This window comes from Cryptomeria japonica, chromosome 10 (genome assembly GCF_030272615.1).
Source record: "Cryptomeria japonica chromosome 10, Sugi_1.0, whole genome shotgun sequence".
NCBI classification, from domain to species: domain Eukaryota; kingdom Viridiplantae; phylum Streptophyta; class Pinopsida; order Cupressales; family Cupressaceae; genus Cryptomeria; species Cryptomeria japonica.
Genome location: NC_081414.1, coordinates 4,659,657 through 4,679,155, shown reverse-complemented (window position 1 = coordinate 4,679,155; position 19,499 = coordinate 4,659,657). Strand labels below are relative to the sequence as shown.

The window sequence follows — 19,499 nt, the reverse complement described above, 5'->3', positions numbered from 1 at the left end:
AGTAGTGATCTAGAATTGATTTTGATAATTTTTGGAATTTTGAATCTATCTAGAATAATTCTAGCCTAGTGTTGGTCTCATGTCCACAATCTTCTATTGGATTTACCCCCCCTTTCTAATGAAGGATGTTCAAGAAGAACTGTTAAAGATGTGAAAATCATTATCAATGTTGTTCTTTTAATTTGTTCTCCATCTACAAGAAATGTAATGGTTTATCATTTGTACGAATGATGGTCTCCTAAGTGCTTTGAATGCTTGCATCCTTAGACAATAGCATATAGCTCTCAATGATATGCTAGGGACTTTCTTACCACAGCAATGAAAGTCAAATTGTGTTAAGCAATTGATGACCAAATTGAGTGAATACTAGTGCAGTCTTCATAAGGGCCTCATAAGGGCCTCTTGCACCAAGGTCTGCATGCAAACTTGGGAGCACCACTTGTGTTGTGACTCTCAAAACATGAAATTTTGCACAAGGAGGGCATTTGAATTGAAGAAGCAAGTCTTTTGGAAGGTCGGTACTTAAAATATTGCTTGGAAATGAAGGAGAGTTAACTTCCAATGTGCATTGGTAAACGACCAGAAGGAGAATAGTGTTCTTTATTTGTAGTTTGCCAGGAAGCTCCAATGACGAGATTGGGAACTATTCATGGTGTGGGCGTTTGCATGTAGTGGATTTGAGGAATTATTCTTAAGCATGTCATTTCTACAGGTCAAGATGGTTGAGTTTGTAAGGTGAAACTCTGTCAAAAGTTCTCCAGCATTGGCTAAAGATGTTGCATGTCATTTTTGCGGATTGAGATATATGAATTTGCAAGGGGAAACTCTGTCGAAAAATTTCCCAAAATTGATAGAGGTGTTGCATGTCATTTTGCAAGTCCTAGTACATGTATAATGAGATATTCTTGAAAGAAAAGTTGAGGTACCTGTCCAGAGAGGTTGCATGTGAATCTAGTTAGGGGAGAATTTTGTTAAATTGCTACTATCTTGAGTAAATAAACCAAATTGTGATGTCCCCGATATAATTAAATAATAAATCTAATTACTTATTTGTAAGGCCCCAAATCTAATAAACAAATCTTTCAAGCCCTTTTATTAATTAGTTTAGGCAAGTTTTGGTTGGTCGCGTCGGCCCGTTTGTAACCCTTCGGGAAGTTTCCCGGAGCCCATATATATGGTCGTGTTAGTCATTGTTGTAGGTATGGGAATTTTGATATTTCATTCTCTCTTGTGCGAATTCCTAATGGAGGTGAAAGACCCTCCCTATTTGGTATTTGCAGTTTCAGTGAGGTTCACCTCTCACCCTATTCTGTATTTGTACTCATTCCGGATCTGGCAAATCTTGAATTTTATCATTGTTTACTTTCTCCAGTTACGTATATGTTAATTTAGTTTACATGCATAAGGGGAACTCCTAATATTCAGAATCCATTACTCCGGAAGACAACCACACAACCGCTGAAGCTCACCGTACCTCTACACCTTCACCCTACGGCCTCACACCGTACTACCACCCCTCCTCTTCTCACCACTGTACGGCCTACCTTTCTCACCACCATATGGCCTTCTTTGGCCCCACCATACACCTTCCTCACCACCGTACGGCCTTCTTTGGCTCCACTGTACGGCCTGCTTGACATCACTGTACTGCCCTTACATCGTACGACCCACCCCCCCCCCCTCTCTCTCACTCTACCGTACGACACTTACACCATACGGCTCTCCTTCCTCTCTCACCGTACGGCCTATCCACCGTACAACCTGTCCCCAACTAGTCTAATAGTCCCTTTTGCCTTGCCTGCTATACCGTACGATCAAGGAACTTTACAGTGGTATCAAAGCTTGTGATCTTGTCAGTCTGTCGTGTAGTGGATGCAAGTGTACACCAGAAGGAGGTATTGTTCGTCCGATCGAATGGGGGAACCACAGGATCCTGCAAGAGAAGTCATGGCACTATTAAGGGAGCTAACCAAAAGCCAAGCTCAGCTCAACGACACCCTAACTAGAGGAGAACAACGACAACAAATCATGAAGGAAACCTAACGACAATTGGGCTTGGGAAAAACGAATGGAGAACAAAATGGACGGGGCAATGATTCAGTCACGGGAAGGTCAAACGTCAAACGCTCACATTCACGACCGCTGATGCCGACTTTTCCTCATAAATCAAAAGCGCCACGCGGGGAACAAGAGCCCACCTTTCAGAAGATGCAAGCACAATTGAACCAAGATTGGAGGGATGCAAATCTCGAGGGGGACATATCCTTCAAGGGTTATGTGGATCTCCGAATGAAATACTCGGGCGGCAGAAGTCGGGGCCATTATGGACACTATAACCATGACATCAAGCAAAAGGTTGGCAAGATCAACCTGTCATCCTTTGATGGGGCCGGAGCGACCTCGGCACGAGCCTAGGTTCAAAAAGCAGATACTTACTTCCAACTCAACCCGATGCCTGAAGATGAAGCTATCAAGTTTGCAGCACTCCACTTGGAAGGGGTCGCGCATGAATGGTGGCATCATGGAATGGTCACTCTTGGCCATGACCAGACAACCTCCTATGCCGAATTCACAGAGAAGCTCATAGATCGATTTGACAGGAAGGATCCAGAACTCAATTTCAAGGAGTTGGCGCAACTAAAGCAGTCGGGATCTGTGGACAATTACATCACAGAATTCCAGAGACTATCCGTGTTGGTAACTGACATCTCAGAGCGGAGATTGGTGGTCTTGTTCATGGACGGATTGATGGAACCACTAAAAGGTTGGGTGAAAGGGTTCAACCCCAGCACGCTCACGGAGGCAATAAAAAAGGCCCTTAACATGGCAACATCCTCCTCTTCCAAAAATTTTGCACATGCCAAACCACCTTTCATTCCGAGGGAGAAGGATAATAAACCCTTTCCGAAGGGGTCATCGCTCGATGAAGCCACAAGACAGGAATTCAGAAGGAAGAAGCTTTGTTTCACCTGCAGGGAACCATGGGAACTAGGACACCGATGTTTGGGCAAAGGAAAGATTCACTATATTGAAGTGATGTTCCATGGAGAAGAGGAGCATGAGGAAAGCGAAACCCCAAGGGAAGAATCTGTCGAAGATACCAGTCTAGCGGAGAGAATCTCCACATTGGTACGGAGGGGTGGCCTCACTGCCACACTGGCAGGTACCCCAAGGTGCAGAGTATTTAGAGTACGTGGTGCACTCCAAGGGCAACGAGTTCTTGTTATGCTCAACAATGGGGCCTCACTCAACTTCATAAACTCATCACTCGTCACCCGAAGGGGTTTGTGTACAAAGGAGCATGAAGGGTTCGATGTCAAGGTGGCAGGAGGCAATCTCCTATCATGCACTCACTTGGTTCCGCAACTGAGCATCACCAAGGGAAATTACACGGTGACCGACAATTTCTTTGTTGTAGATCTAGATGACACAGATGTCATATTGGGCATTCAATGGATGGAAACCCTCGACCAGTACACGTAGAGCTTCAAAAGGATGGAGTTCTCATTCGAGGTGGATGGTAAGAAAGTGGTTCTCAGGGGAATGTCAAATGGCGCTGTAGACGTGTATTTTGTACACTATCAAACACAGAATAAAATACCCAGGGGTACCTTATCCTCTCTTGAGTAAAGCCTCTAATTGCTGAAGATATCGCGGAAAAGGATCAATCAAGATGACTCCAAGGTTCTTCGTTGTAGGATCTCTACGTGTGGATAAGCTCTCTGTGGTATGATGTGATTTGCTAGAATCACAAGGGGACTTACACTTGATGAATGAACTTCTGATTTGCTTTGAATATTTGCTAGAACACAGGATTTTACTAGCCTTGACTTGAAAAAAGGAAAAAAGATGAGGGCGAGGAAAGGATCTAATCCTAAGACTAAGAATGTAAGAGCAATGAATGATCTTTGATGAAATTCTAACTAAATCTTGTTTTGACATCCCAGGACCATCTCCACAAGGTTAGTGCGATCTTCGAAGGAAAGCTTTATGATGTTCAAATCATTACTGCAGGCATAGACACCATCAAGCTGATGCATATCAATGAAGAAGCAACAATTGAAGTTAAGCTTAAGCTAAATGATTCTAGTGGACTACGCAAGGCAAGTCTGCAATCAACAAACTGCTAGTAGTATGGATATACGAATTCCACCATCAATCAAGCACATTTCTTCCACTCATCTAATAACATGAAATCAAATATGAGAAGTATAGAGACCATGCAAATTGTCGAATCGACCCATAAATTTCACCATTTCTTCAATGAAGTTTTAAGTCTTTACAACAACATCTTGGCAACAATCTTTGCCTTCTCTCTCTACTCTATTCTAATTGCTATTCTAATCACCTTCTAACTACTCTCTATTCACTAACTTCTCTCTTCTATTCTAACTCTCTAACTTACTATTGCCTTTACAAAATGAAGAGTCGAGGCTTATATAGTGCCCTTAATACAATTCGATGGCTAAGATCAATTTGAGATCAATGGCCAAGATTCAACAATGAAAACCCTAATTAGGGTTTGTTACAACCATTACATAACATTTAATGCTTGACCAATGAAATAATTGTATTGCTTGGACACATGTCCTCTCTGGAAAATTCCACCAATGAATAGCCGGGGTAGGTACATCGGAGTTTGTGCCATCTCCCATGAGTTAGGTACATTGAATCTGGACATGCTGAGGTGGATCGATCCGACTGGAGAAGTGATGACTAGGATGCCACCTCGTCTGACACTTGTATCTTGGTAGATATTCAACTTGATGTTGTTGAGAAGCTAGCTTTAATTAATTCTTCTGAAACTATCTGCTTCTTCAACAAACCCTTTGCTCTGACTTCTTGTGTCCTTGATTTGCAGGATGATGATGTACCTTGCCTTGGAATGCTGGATTGGAAGAGGCCGTCCTTGTCGATGCTAGGCTAGAGGTCGCCCTTGTCCTTGCTTGATCTTCCAACTCCGGGATCTCCATTTGATGCCTACACAAAATATTAAAGTTAGTCTTTTGAGCATCAAACCTTAAAGTATGAAATTTAAGACCTTTCAAAGGTAAAACTTAAGATATTAATTTGAAAAAAGTCGTGATAAATCAAGAACTATACATTTTCAAATTAATCATGAATGGAAATTGGATTTTCAAGACTTAGATTTTACAGAATTGCAATGGCATCACAATAAGTCTTGAATGAGATCTTCAAAAAAGTAATTCTTCATACCTTCCCTTGAGCATTAAACTCTAAGAAATGATGCAAAAATAGATGAAATTCGCTAGGCAAAATGTAGATCAAAGCCTTCTCTTGAACAAATTGTGCCTCCTCTAGCTTGGAAAAGAATAAACTCCACTAGCCTCTTCAAAAATCTGGAAATTCGCCTTCAAATGTCTTCAAAAAATCTGGAAATTATCCTCCAAACTAGCAAGAAATACGCCTCTCCAATAGCCTTCAAGATGAATTTCGCCCTCCTCAAATAGCTCTTCAAGTTCGCATGAGAGATAATGCAAGAATGATTTGAATTTGCTAAAGAACCTCTCCCATTATATAGAGCGCTTACCTTGATCCTTGTTGAGGCCAACCTAGCAAATAAGCTTTAAAATAAAATAAAATCCCACTAAGAAGAAGGCCGACTTAACAATAAAGGCAAAATAATGCCTTGTGCGCTCAACTTTTAATTTTTAATTTCACAAAAATTAATTTTAAATGCCTTTATAATAGAAATTCGATTTTTTGAGGCCCAAAATTAATTTATTAAATGCCAATTTAATTAATTTTTTCAAATATTCCAAAGTTAGCAATTTGGCATCTAATGCGATTTGGAGGATATTAACGCCCAATTATGGTAAAAAATAATGAATGCTATTAACTTCGCTCTAGTCCCTTGGAGAGGGACAGGAGCACTTTTTGCATTTTAGGCCTTGCATTCCTCATTTTCACGTTCAAAATTTCATCTAGGCATTTTAAAATGGCATTTTTGATTGGAGTCTTGAGTTTAAATCACTTGATCCTTAGAAGGAACGTGACTTATGACATTTTCGCCTTGGACCCTGGGTGAGGGACAGGAGCGCCTTTTGACTTTTGTCCTCAATCCTTCATCTTTCATTTGTCGATTCTCGTTGTGGAGTAGGTGATGATCTCTTTTACTTGTTCCATGCATGTCTAACTCATTTTTGCAAGGCAAAATAGGTTCTTCCAAGATTTTCGCCCTGGTCCTCCAATGAGGGACAGGAGCACTTTTTCATTTTTAGGCTGGGATTCTCAAATTTTGAAGTCAAATCTTTGTTCACCACGCTTTAGAAGATCCTTCCTATCTCGCACAACCTTGCCTTAGCATAATCTCGGAGGGAAATTATTGGTTTTGTAAAAATCACCCTGGTCCTTCAGTGAGGGACAGGAGCACTTTTCCCTTTAACCTTCAAACTTCACCATTTTCATGCCTTCAAAATCTTCAAAAGTATCAAGTCATGTCCAATTATCACTCTAGGAGACCCTGCACAAAACAAAATAGAAAAGTCAGTGACAAATATGCATTAAATAACATTTTCGCCCTGGTCCTTCAGAGAGGGACAAGAGCACTTTTGTTGATTCAAACAAAATCCTTCACCTTTCCAAGCTAAAACCTCTTCAGGCAGGTGGAGAAAATCACTTGTTTTCCATTCATATCCAACACTTGGCCTATTTTCACTACAAGATGAGGGAATTCAAAATTTCGCCCTGGTCCCTTGGAGAGGGACAGGAGCACTTTTGCCAATTGTCATCAAAATTTGCAACTCTTGCATCTCAATTCCACCTCGAAGCATTTTAAACATCTTTTCAAACTTGCTTGTTGACCTTGATTTGTCTAAACTTGGCGAGAAGAGCTAGATAACATGTTTTTCGCCCTGGTCCCTTGGAGAGGGACAAGAGCACTTTTGCAATTTCAAGCTTATCTGTCCTCTGCTAACCTTCCAAATTATCTTCAATGGGCAAATCATGTCTTCTTCCATTCATTTCAATCACAAACTTGCCTTGGCTTTGCAAGAAATTTACACTTTTTGGAAAATCGCTCTCGACCCTTGGAGAGGGACATTTTTTACATCTTGGTGTATTTCTTTGTCTTTTAAACCCTCAATCGCATCTAAGGTATACAACATCATTCGTCCTTCCCATCCAAGTCAAGTTTTGCCATAAAATCTCAAACAAAGAAGAGAAACTTGAAAAAACGCCATGGTCCTTCAGTGAGGGACTGGAGCACTTTTTGTCACTTGGGTTGATTTACTCCTTTGTGGACCCCTCAAATTATATTCAATGGATAGAACATGCCTCCCTTGACCTCTTCAAATCATAAAATCACTTTAATCTTGCAAAACTAGTGCAAATTTGAAAATCAAGCTTCGGTCCTTCAGTGAGGGACAAGAGCACTTTTTGCCTTCTAAGCCAAATTGTCTCACTTTTCATCTCGAAATTCCTTTGCTAGGGAAGATTTCATCTTACTTCAGGCTATGAATAAAAGTTAATGTCCAAAAAAGGTCTAAAATTGTGCATATAAAGAAAATCGCTCTGGTCCTTCAGTGAGGGACAGGAGCGCTTTTACCTTTCTAGACAAAAACTCCATCATTTTTGATCAAGTCTGGATGCTCTATCACGTTCATTTCGTCCTTCGTCATGCCTTTGATGTCTCAATTTAGCCAAACAAGGTCAGGAATGACTCCAATAAGCTTTTTCGCCCTGGACCCTTGGTGAGGGACAGGAGTGCTTCGCCTTGGTCCCTTGGAGAGGGACAGAAGCGAAATGCGCTCTGGATCCTCAGTGAAGGACAGGAGCGAAAATTGACTTTTTGAACTCTCTATCAGGATAATTTTTATGGAATATAACATTTAAGTATAAGTGATACTTTAAGTTATATTCCATATATACTTTCAGGATGTTTGAGAGTGGTTTCAGACCTCCAGGAGTTATATTGCAAAATCTAGTTTTTGGAGGTTTTTCAGTTTCCAAACTTAGTCAAATTTCAGGATCAGGACTTTCCAAACTTAGCCAAATTTCAGGATCAGGACTTTCAGACTTAGCCAAATTTCAGGATCAGGACATCACTCAAGCAGGGCTTGCTATCCATGTGATCCCCTTGGTGACACTCAAAATGCAAAGGCTAACTAACAAAACCCTAAAAGACCTAGAAAAAATACCCTAAAAAGCAAAAAAGCAAGGGTCCCCATTTGCAATGGGGCGATGTGTGAAAACGTCACAACAGGCGCCCGAGCGAGATTTCCGCCAAAAGGATGGAAGCCATCTTCAGACATGATGAAGTAGTCTGGGCAGCACATTGCTTGATCTCAACAAAACCTGTGAAAGAGCAACCGACATACTACCAGGATGAGGGACTTCAATCGGTTCTGGAGGAGCATAGTTTGGTCTTCGCTGATGTTCCACCTGGTATACCCCCACACCAAGGGTTTGAGCACACCATCGAGTTGGAGGAAGGAGCAAAACCCGTTATCACCACACCCTATCGCCACCCAAAGAAGTTCAAAGATGAGATAGAGAAAATGATCCACGAACTCCTCGATAAAGGATGGATTCAACCTAGTTCTAGCCCCTTTGCGTCCTCGGTGGTATTGGTGAAGGACAGAACTCTCAAAATGTGAGTCGACTATCGTGCACTAAATAAGAAGACTATCAAGAATAGGTAACCCATTCCCAAGATAGATGGGCTATTGGACGAACTACATGGCGCAATCTATTTCTCCAAGATTGATCTCCACTCCGGCTACCATCAGATCCATATAAGGGAGCAAGATGTGGAAAAGACAGCCTTTTGCTGCCATTACGAACACTATGAGTTCTTGGTCATGCCGTTTGGATTAACCAATGCTCCGGCCACTTTTCAGTCATGCATGAACCACATCTTCAACAAGCAACTACGTAAGTTCCTACTGGTATTCTTCGATCACATACTCATCTACAGCAAGACCTGGGAGAAACACATGGGGCATTTGGATGAACTATTGGGGGTTATGGAATCACAATCATTGTACGCCAAAAGGTCCAAATGTGAATTTGGAATGACCGAGGTCCTGTACTTGGGTCACGTCATCAACGCCCAGGGGGTACAAGTTCACCAAGAGAAGATTCAGGCCATTTTACATTGGCCTCCACCCAAGACTCTCTCGGAGCTGCGTGGAGTTTTTGGTTTGTGCAGTTACTATAGAAGGTTTGTAAAAGGATTTTCACAGCTAGGTGCACCACTAACAAATTTGACAAAGAAAGGATCCTTCCGTTGGAATGCGCAAGCGCAATAGACCTTCGACAAATTAAAAGAAGTTATGAGTACGTGTCCGATTCTGGCACTACCAGACTTCACTCGCCCTTTCATCCTAGAGTGTGATGCCTCAAGGGAAGGCATTGGAGCGGTATTGATGCAAGACCGTCACCCCATTGCGTTCGAGAGTCGGAAGCTCTCAAGAGTTGAGTGGTTGTATTCCATCTACGACAAGGAGATGCTCGCCATCCTACATGCAATGACGAAGTTTCGGAAGTACCTTGTCGGGGCAAAGTTTGTTGTGTGGACAAACCACAACAGCTTGCGATACTTCTTGGAGCAGAGTGATCTAAATGAACGACAACAAAAATGGGTGAGCAAAGTCCAGGCGTTTGATTTCAACATTGAGTATGTAAAGGGGAAGAATAACGTGGTCGTTGATGCCTTGTCAAGAAGGCCTGCCATATGTTCTTTATCTCATATTTTGGCGGACTGGAAGGAATACCAGTTGGTTGAATACTCCAAGAACACTTTTGCCTACGAACTGATGGATGGTCAAGTGCAGGATGACCGATACAAGGTGGTTAACAACATCATTTATTACAAGGACAGAATTTATCTGGTACCCGAATCCAAGATGAAGGAAAAGATTCTGAAGGAATTGCACGATTCTCCCTTGGCTGGACACCCGAGATACTTGAAAACCTACAGACAGATCCGTGAAAGGTTTTCTTGGAAGGGGCTTAAGAACGACGTCCTGCAGTATGTGCGGGAATGCTCCACCTGTCAGCAGAACAAATATGAGCATAACCTACCGGCCAGATTGTTGCAACCTCTGCCAATTCCCGACCAGAAATAAGATAGCATCTCAATGGATTTCATTGCTGGACTCCCCAAAGTGCAAGGAAAGGATTGCATTTTTGTCATAGTTGACCAATTGACCAAATATGCACATTTTTGTGCCATCCCCACAGGATATCAAGCAGTTCAAGTAGTCAAGTTGTTCTTTCATGAGGTGTTCCGCCTACATGGTTTACCACGAAACATAGTCATTGACAGGGATAGTCATTTTCTGAGTATCTTCTGGATGGAGTTATTTTGGTTGGCAGGAACCGAGTTGTCGCCCAGCACGAGCTACCATCCGCACACAGACAGACAGACCGAGATTGTGAACAAATGGCTGGAGGGTTATCTCAGGAACTATGTCTCAGCTCAACAGAAGGCTTGGGTTCGCTGGTTACATTTGGGTGAACATTGTTACAACACCACTTATCACATGTCGATAGGCATGCCACCTTTCACAGCACTGTATGGTTATGAACCTTCTCCATTTGTTGACCTGGCATTGGGAGACAGTCGTGCACCGATGGCCAAAGATTGGCTTCAAGAGAGTTTAGATCTCCTGACATCTCTCAAAGACAACTTACAGAGGGCTCAGAACCAGCAAAAGATGTATGCTGACCGACACCGGATTGAGCGGAATTTTGAGGTTGTTGATCTGGTTTACCTCCGACTTCAGCCACACAGACAATCCTCCTTGAAGACAAGTGGTAAGGAGAAGCTAAAGCCGCATTTCTATGGACCCTACAGGGTGGTCCGGAGAGTGGGTGAAGTGGCCTACGAGTTGGAGCTTCCTGAGGGGAGTCGGATTCACAATGTTTTCCACGTGTCATGTCTGAAGAAGGCCGTCGGGCAGCACGTCACAGTGTCCAAGGATCTGCCACCCATCAATGAAGAAGGGAAACTAATTCTAGAGCCGGCGGAGATCATCGATGTCAAAGAAATGAGGTTGCGAACACACACAGTCAAGGAGTTCCTTGTACACTAGAAGAATCTACCCATCGAGGATGCCACCTGGGAAGGCGAGCAAGCACCTGGGAAGGCGAGCAAATTCTGGGGCATCCAAGTCTGCAATTGCTTGAGGGCAAGCAATTTTTGGCCCGGGAGGACTGTGATGTCCCCGATATAATTAAATAATAAATCTAATTACTTTATTGTAAGGCCCCAAATTTAAACACACAATCAAGGAGTTCCTTGTACGCTGGAAGAATCTACCCTTCGAGGATGCCACCTGGAAAGGCGAGCAAATTTTGGGGCATCCAAGTCTGCAATTGCTTGAGGGCAAGCAATTTTTGGCCCGAGAGGACTGTGATGTCCCCGATATAATTAAATAATAAATCTAATTACTTTATTGTAAGGCCCCAAATTTAATAAACAAATCTTTCGGGCCCTTTTATTTAATTAGTTTAGGCAAGTTTTGGTTGGTCGCGTCGGCCCGTTTGTAACCTTTCGGGAAGTTTCCCAGAGCCCATATATATGGTCGTGTTAGTCATTGTTGTAGGTATGGGAATTTTGATATTTTGTTCTCTCCTGTGCGAATTCTTGTTGGAGTTCTAGTATCCGCCATTTCGGAGGTGAAAGACCCTCCCTATTTGGTATTTGCAGTTTTGGTGAGGTTCACCTCTCACCCTATTCTGTCTTTGTACTCGTTCTGGATTTGGCAAATCTTGAATTTTATCATTGTTTACTTTCTCCAGTTGCGTATCTGTTAATCTGGTTTACATGCATAAGGGGAACTCCTAATATTTAGAATCCATTACTCCGGAAGACCGCCATACAACCGCTAAAGCTCACCGTACCTCTGCACCTTCACCCTACGGCCTCACACCGTACTACCACCCCTCCTCTTCTCACCACCGTACGGCCTACCTTTCTCACCACCATACGGCCTTCTTTGGCCCCACCATACACCTTCTTCACCATCGTACGGCCTTCCTTGGCCCCAACGTACACCTTCCTCACCACTGTACGGCCTCCCTTGGCCCCACCGTACACCTTCCTCACCACCATACGGCCTTCTTTGGCTCCACCGTACGGCCTGCTTGACATCACCATACGGCCCTTACACCGTATGACCCCCCCTCACTCTACCATACGACACTTACACCGTACGGCCTATCCATCGTACAACCTGTCCCCGACTAGTTTAATAGTCCCTTTTGCCTTACCAGCTATACCCTTTGCCAAGTTGAACCTTGTATAAAGGACTGAAACTAAGAAGTTGCATGCATCTAATTAGAGTTCTTGCAATATCTATGTGCGATCGAGATTAAATTTGAGAAGTTAAAATCTTTTGGGTATGTCTATTTGGGTGTTTGTTGCAAGGACAAAGTTGTCATTCATTTGGCCCCCTATCCTTGACTGCATCCCATATAGTTTATATTAGTAGGAAGTTAAGAGGTACACTTTTGCATAGATCAACGACCCATAAGCCTTGAGGGTATAGACCCAAGATAGGTAAGGGCTTGGATCTATAAACTTTAAGGGAACCTATTGTATTTGGTCTCTAAGCATTTTGATAACATACATAGACCCTTTTCCCTTAAAACTGAAGTAGTAGCAAGGTCCGATAAGTGATAACTATATTAAGAGCTATGAATAATGAAATTAATCATCTAATGAGGAAAATAAATAAGCACTTGTTAACAACTCATAAGTTGAAGAATATCAATGACTGGCTTCACGATTAGTGTAATATCCCCTGCTGTTATAGGACTAAAAATGCAAGGGGTATCGTCAAACACTTAGCTGGCAGCCTGCTGTTCCAAGTCTTCGTCTGTATAACCTACGTGTTATGCGGTTTCTTGACAGCTGAATGACTTGCGTGTTATGCTGTTTTGTCTGATACAATCCTTCAGACTAGTTTTGACACCATTAATTTCAGTTTGTCACCAAAGAGTACTTGCAAACAATTTACTACCCAATAGGACAACCATCTAAGGTGATAATGCAATTGAGTGTTGTGTGGTTGATGCAATAATTTGATTAGATATGCAAGAACATATAATTACAGCAGACTGTAATTTTAACAAATAGTTGGCATGCAACCCATATAAACATATGTATATGAAATCAATCTAGCCATCCCTTTATTTTAGAAATCATAGGTTCATTACATTGACCATACTTGCATCAGAACACATTAACTATTAACAGCTAATTTTCAGAACTCTCTGAAGACTTATGACAGTCATAATTTCATGAATACCAACCGAAATACAATGGATACTAAGTGATAAAGCACCTGGAGGATATCGCCTAGGTTTGATGTTGATGAAGGAACAATTTTGTGTTGATAGGAGCCTCCACTAATGCCCAAACAAATGATCTTCAAAATCACCCCTGCTGCAAGTGTAAGGTCTGACAATGATTGATCACCAACTGATAAGTCTTCTTTCAATCCCTGAAAATCTTTGTTGTTCTCTCCCAAAGGCAGCGCTACAACAAATGGTGAATTTTGATGCTAGAACAAGGTGGAATGAGCTAAACCGCAGGTAACTGACTGTTCTGTCTGCTGTAGATCTGCATGCTGGTAACAAGTAATTACCGGCTCTAATTTCTCCTCTCGACCCCTAAATAGAATCGCTGTCCTTCGCCAAACTTAGCCCTATCACCAAATGTTAGATTCGATCCTTCAGTAGGGTAATATCAGCAAAATCGTGGCACTTGAAGGGTCTGGCTGAAATTATCTCAGACCTGCTATATTATCTGAAACCTTTTTAATTCTCCTCCAATCTGCTCCTGATGGAATCGCCTTATGTCTCCAATCATGGTGCTGCCATCATATGGATAGTTCGATGCATAAACCAAAGGTTATGGACAAAATCGTGGCAATGGGGGTCTGGTACGATTTGACTTCAGACTGATGTGCCACCTGAATTCACCCCAAAAACCCTTCTGAATTACACTTAGTGTAATCAACTCCTTAACAATGAGGTTCTATGACCTCCCAAGGTCTTCAAAGTCTTTCTCAAGTCCAAACCTGTCAAATTGGCCTTTGGCCACCAATGAAGCACAATCGAGATGACTGAAGTATCACCTCCTTAATGCAACCCCTCGAGAGATCTTTCACTCCCTCAGTTATGCTATCTATGGGAGTTTTCGTTCCCAAAGACACTATTCTGCAGAAACCTCCTAGCTCTACAAAACCCAATCAATATCAAATCCAACCCCCAAGCTGCCTTAAAGCTTCAACTAGATCTCCCTTTATACTTTTTTCAGATCTTTTTAATTTTTTAAATTTATTTGATAACTTTATAAATAATTAACTTAATATTATTAATTAAAATAATTAATTAAGCTATCCATGAAAAATAATAATAATAATTTGGACAACTTAACTAATTAAATTAATTAATTAATTCCTGTCCAAAAATGGGGACATTACAATTAGTCTCTCAATCAATTTTAGTACATTGAAATAGATTAATTATGTTAATCAGGTAGGGGACATTACAAATGGTATCAGCGCTTTGATCCTGCCATCCTACAGGGTAAAGATGAATCAATGAATCATTCTAGTCAATAAGAAGAAATCTAACAATACGTGTATTCACGTGTATGTTGTGTCAGTATTTAAGAAGATGGGAATGAGATGTTCCAAAGAGGGGCAGTCTAAATCCAAGCAATAGGCTTTAAGTCCCAAGATAGGGTGGGGATCAGCGACCCATAAGCCTTGAGGCTATAGACCCAAGATAGGTAAGGGCTTGGATCTGTAAACTTTGAGGAAGCCTATTGTATTTGGTCTCTAAGCATTTTGGTAACATACATAGACCCTTCTCCCTTAAAACTGAAGTAGTAGCAGGGTCTAATAACTATATTAAGAACTATGAATAATGAAATTAATCATCTAATGAGGAAAATAAATAAGCACTTGTTAATAACTAATAAGTTGAAGAATATCAATGACTGGCTTCATGATTAGTCTCTCAATCAATTTTAGTATATTAAAATAGATTAATATGTTAATCAGGTAGGGGGCATTACAAATGACTTTTTCCATAAAGTGAGACAATTCCAATGACTCAATAATATTGTTTGGCATAAGACAATTTTTGCAGCATTTTTTGAGCTTGAAAGCCCACAAGGAAAAGCCTTTCAGCTAACTACCACAAAGTGTTGAGCACACTCTTGATGTAAGTCAAGTGTTCTTCCCATGTTTTCTTATGGATGAGTAGTAATCAAGATAAACAATTATAAATGAAGATGTAAAGGGAGAAAATTGCTATTCATTATTGACATGAATGACATGGAAGCACTGATCAAGCCAATGGGCATAACCAACCATTTGAACAAACTTTCACTTGCTTTAAATGTTGTTTTCCAAACATCAAAAAGTTCAACAAGAATCTAATGATATTTTAATTTGAGATGTATTTTAGTGAAGCATCTGGCACCAAACACTAGTGCAACAGGTCTTCTACGCTTGGAAGTAGTCAGCAGGTCTTTGAAGTGATCTTATTCAAGGATTTGTAGTTGATGCACACCTCCATGTACCACCCTTACATGGTGGAAACACAATGAGGCTGCTACAAGAAGTAATGGGCATAACATTTCCTTTCTTTGCAAGATGTCGAATTCGCCACTCCATCTCTTCTTTCTAGCAATGAATTGTACTAGAGGGACATATTAGGAGATAATCTTGGAATCAAATCAAATATATCCTTTAACAAATAATACTTATGTATTCTTGTTGGGGACTAAGAATATCCCTGTGTTTCTCCAATATTTTGTTCCACCACTCTCTTTTTGTTAAGGATTAGCAGTATTGGCTTATCACAAAGATGTCTTTCTTATATTCTAATTGCAGAATCAGAAGCACAAATTTCTTATGCTAACCAAATTCTTGCACTGATTGACAATAAGAATTGAAGATTAGGGACAATCTTTTTTCCAATATCTATGATAAGTTGATAACATTTCTAGGATTTGATTTGGATTGTATGATATTAGAAAAGCTGTGATTGATCAAGTAAAAAATGAAAAACGTCTCATGGCCACAACATTAGAGAACACTTCATCTTGGAAAGGCTTGATTTTATACATCAAGCAACACATTTCTCTAATGTCCAAACTGAACCATCCAGTGCTGTATAATTGAGTTTACGTCATCAATGGCAAGTTCAATTTTCGAACCACTTTAGGTGAAATCAAGTTCTTTTAGTTCCTATTGTCAATAATGAAATGTATAAGTTGTTTACTGACCCACAGGTGAGAGTGGAAAATAAATTCTACTGCTTTGAAATCTAAATTTCCCTAATTAGGCTGGCTTTTCAAGCACTGCTATGGTACAACTCAATGCTTTAGTTTGCATGTAGGGCTTTCCATGTGCAGGATCCTTGACAATTGGAAATTTTAATGCTATATCAGTAGCCCATCTTGAATTGCTTCTTTTGCTCTTCAAGTGGTGTGTTCTTTAAGAAGTGATGTAGTGGTTCTTTTCCTTTTACTTTGAATTTGGGTTTACTCCAAATTTAAGGCTTTGTCTAGAGACTTGAATGAGGATTTAGAGTCATCCCTCTAGACTTATGTTTAGCTTTTGCATCAAATTTGATTGCATATCTATAGGGATCCTACTAAAATTGAGATATGAACAAAAATCATGTCAAATTTCATGTCCAGTTTAGCCCTAATCTATACTTCAAGATTGGATACTGCTTAGTTTCTTGGAAATTCAAATTAGAAATCAAGGTACACAAACTATTTGTACAGTCTTGGATAGATTGGTCAAGACTTTGCCGCAATGGAGAAAAGTTCACGTATTTATCATCACAGTTCCAATAAGTGTAATAGATTTCTTTCAAGGGATTGAGAAAAAAATAATGTATTCATATATGAGACAAGTCATCCTCGTGGACAATACAATATCCATCTCACCATTTTTACACAAGAAATTCTTGAAAGAGAAAAAGCAATTTTTTAATTAGAGAGTCTACTCATGACATAATAGAACTCTACTAAATTACACCAATTATTTGAAGTGTCATAACCTATCTTACCTTCAAATATAGAAATATCTAGATATACTTGTACCATTTATTGTGTTTGGTCTCTAAACAGCTTTCTAGTTGATGAGGATGATGGTTCGGGACATTGCAACAATAGTTGCAGACATCGCAAACAAATCACAGATTAGGACCTTTTCAGAGCAGAACAAGTGTGATTAAAAAAGGAGGTTAATGTTTTTTGACTGAAAATTTGAGATGAAGTCTGGAAAAAAATCATAGATCACAATTAAATTGGGAAAAGCACGATTTTTTGGCAATTTCCTATATTTTTTTGGGCAAACAAATTTTGGGTTAGACGTTTTTCCAATCTCTGAGGTAACTTATTTCTGATTTCTCCCAACCCTAACCAAATTTAACCCTAACCCTGACCAACTCTTTTCCCAATTTAATAGAAAAAATATTTATCTTTTGTTTGCCAAGTTATTCCCAAGAATGATTCTTTCTACTACAATTGTAACTTATGAAGAGTTGAGCCAGCAATCAATTACTAATTTCAGTGTCTCCAGCATTCATTTGTCTGCCATCAACTAGGGTCAATGGAAACAACTAGGAAGATGTGATGAAGAGTCACAAGTTTCATGACCAAATTTATAGTTTAGACCTCATACAAATGGGCATACAAATGCAAAGAAGGATTGAGATGAAATCAGTCCAATACAACTGATCTAGGCTCCGAGGGTGACTTGAGGAACAGTATACTAAAACAAATTCTAATGTGTTATAAATTTATGAGAAAAAGTGATTTATGAAGAGTTCGATACAAAGTACAAACAATAACCATAGGGATATATGAAAGAGAGTAATGCAGACCGATCCAGGAGCTCATATGTATCAACCAAGACTGAATAAGTTAGGCAGTTACTTGATGAATAGCTATTATAAATTTATATACAAATGTGGAAGCTCAGGAAACAAGTTGGCAGTTATAAGGAACAACTGCTCAGCTGTCACTAATTCAAATTCTCATCTATCATTTTCGGTGAATACTGCTAAACAAGTGAGCTGAAAGGACTAACAATGCAAAAGTTATGTTGCATCAGGTAAAATGAGTTTGAACTTTACAGTTTGACCACATGTTTCGAAGATGATAACAAAGTTCATGGTTAAGAGTGCATTCATTGGAGTAACATCATAATTCTGCAAGATGCTCAAAGCCCAGTTTAAGGTGATGCCTCTTTCCATCAGCTACACAAATTCCCATGGCTAACTCCATTGGTGGAACTTGAAATGACGGAAATGAAGAAATCTACCATAAATGCCACCCAAGTTATCATCTTTGAAGCTTTGTAAGAAATTTATCAACACCATGACATTTCTAGTAATATATGGAATCTACACTGAAAGAGTGCTGTGAAAACTGAACCTAATATCAGTCAGAGTTCTAGCATTTCAAGCATAACCACACAAAGTTTATTCAAGTTGTGAAGCCTGTAAAAGCTCCAGTCTTGTCTACGTCACTAGGTGCATTTGAGGAGCTTAAGCTGATCCACTCACAGCCTTTCTCCAGCTTCACACATAACAATCTTTCCACCTTACATCCCCAGCAGTTCACTATCCCACCAGCCGCACACATATCATAGAACAAAGATTAATTGGGATTGACTCACATTTGAATTAAACTATCTAGGATATTATATGCAACAGTTTGTTTTACTTTTTTCCCTTTTTGAGATATCATTCGATGTAACAATCCTTAGAAAAGTAGTGTCTAGTACAGATATCTGTCTAATTTTGTGTCTGTGTTCAGTGAATGTGTATGCACAATGTTGGAAATCCTTTTTATTTTGTATGCAAGCTAAATGCCCAGATAACAATTTTTGGTGGGTACTAAAAAATGTTATGCTATTTTATTTCACCCTGTTAAAAAGTATTATGGGATGCCCATGTTTTTACAGCTTCCATGAATCACAGCATCTGTAAGGTGTATAATGTAAAAAGAATTTTGAGTAGTTATTGTTACAGGTTTTGCAATTTGGTAATAGTATATCTTCTAATGAATTAGAAAATAAAAAGTTTTCTTATCAAAAGAAGTTTAAGATAAAAGCATCCTTCAAGTGTGAGAGGAGTGAGAAGGAGCAAGAAGAAGATGAGGAAGAGGATTCTACAACATTATGGAGAGATTTTTCAACCACAAGGTAGGGTTTTTCTTGTTTTTTGTTTGTTTTATTTTCTGATTTTCAATTCTTTGTTTGTTTAACATGTTTTTTTTTATTCATCTCAAAATCAGATTTGATGTTGAATCTTGAAAGCAAAATGATGAATGAATCATTCATCATTTTGCCCTCAAGATTCAATATCAAATTTTTATTTTAAATAATATAAAATTATAAATTGTAAATTTCGTTTTCAAAATTGATTTCTCGAATTTGTATTTCAATTTGTTAAACTAGGCTGAATTTATTTTTATTTTTATTTTTATT

At 39.8% G+C, this 19,499-nt stretch overlaps 1 protein-coding gene across 5 annotated transcripts in view; it reads right to left on the bottom strand.

Annotated features, from left to right (window-relative positions):
• Nucleotides 1-19,499, bottom strand: part of LOC131069404 (uridine 5'-monophosphate synthase) — a 98,729-nt gene that overhangs the window by 16,253 nt on the left and 62,977 nt on the right. Inside the window, exon 9 of one of the 5 annotated variants that reach the window (XM_058004806.2) lies at nt 4,842-4,980. The exons of the other annotated variants lie outside the window; for them this stretch is intronic. Coding sequence (XP_057860789.2) covers nt 4,924-4,980 — 57 coding nt within the window. The 3' untranslated portion in view covers nt 4,842-4,923. Of the gene's footprint in view, nt 1-4,841; nt 4,981-19,499 lie in introns of those variants that run through there. 5 annotated transcript variants of the gene reach the window in all.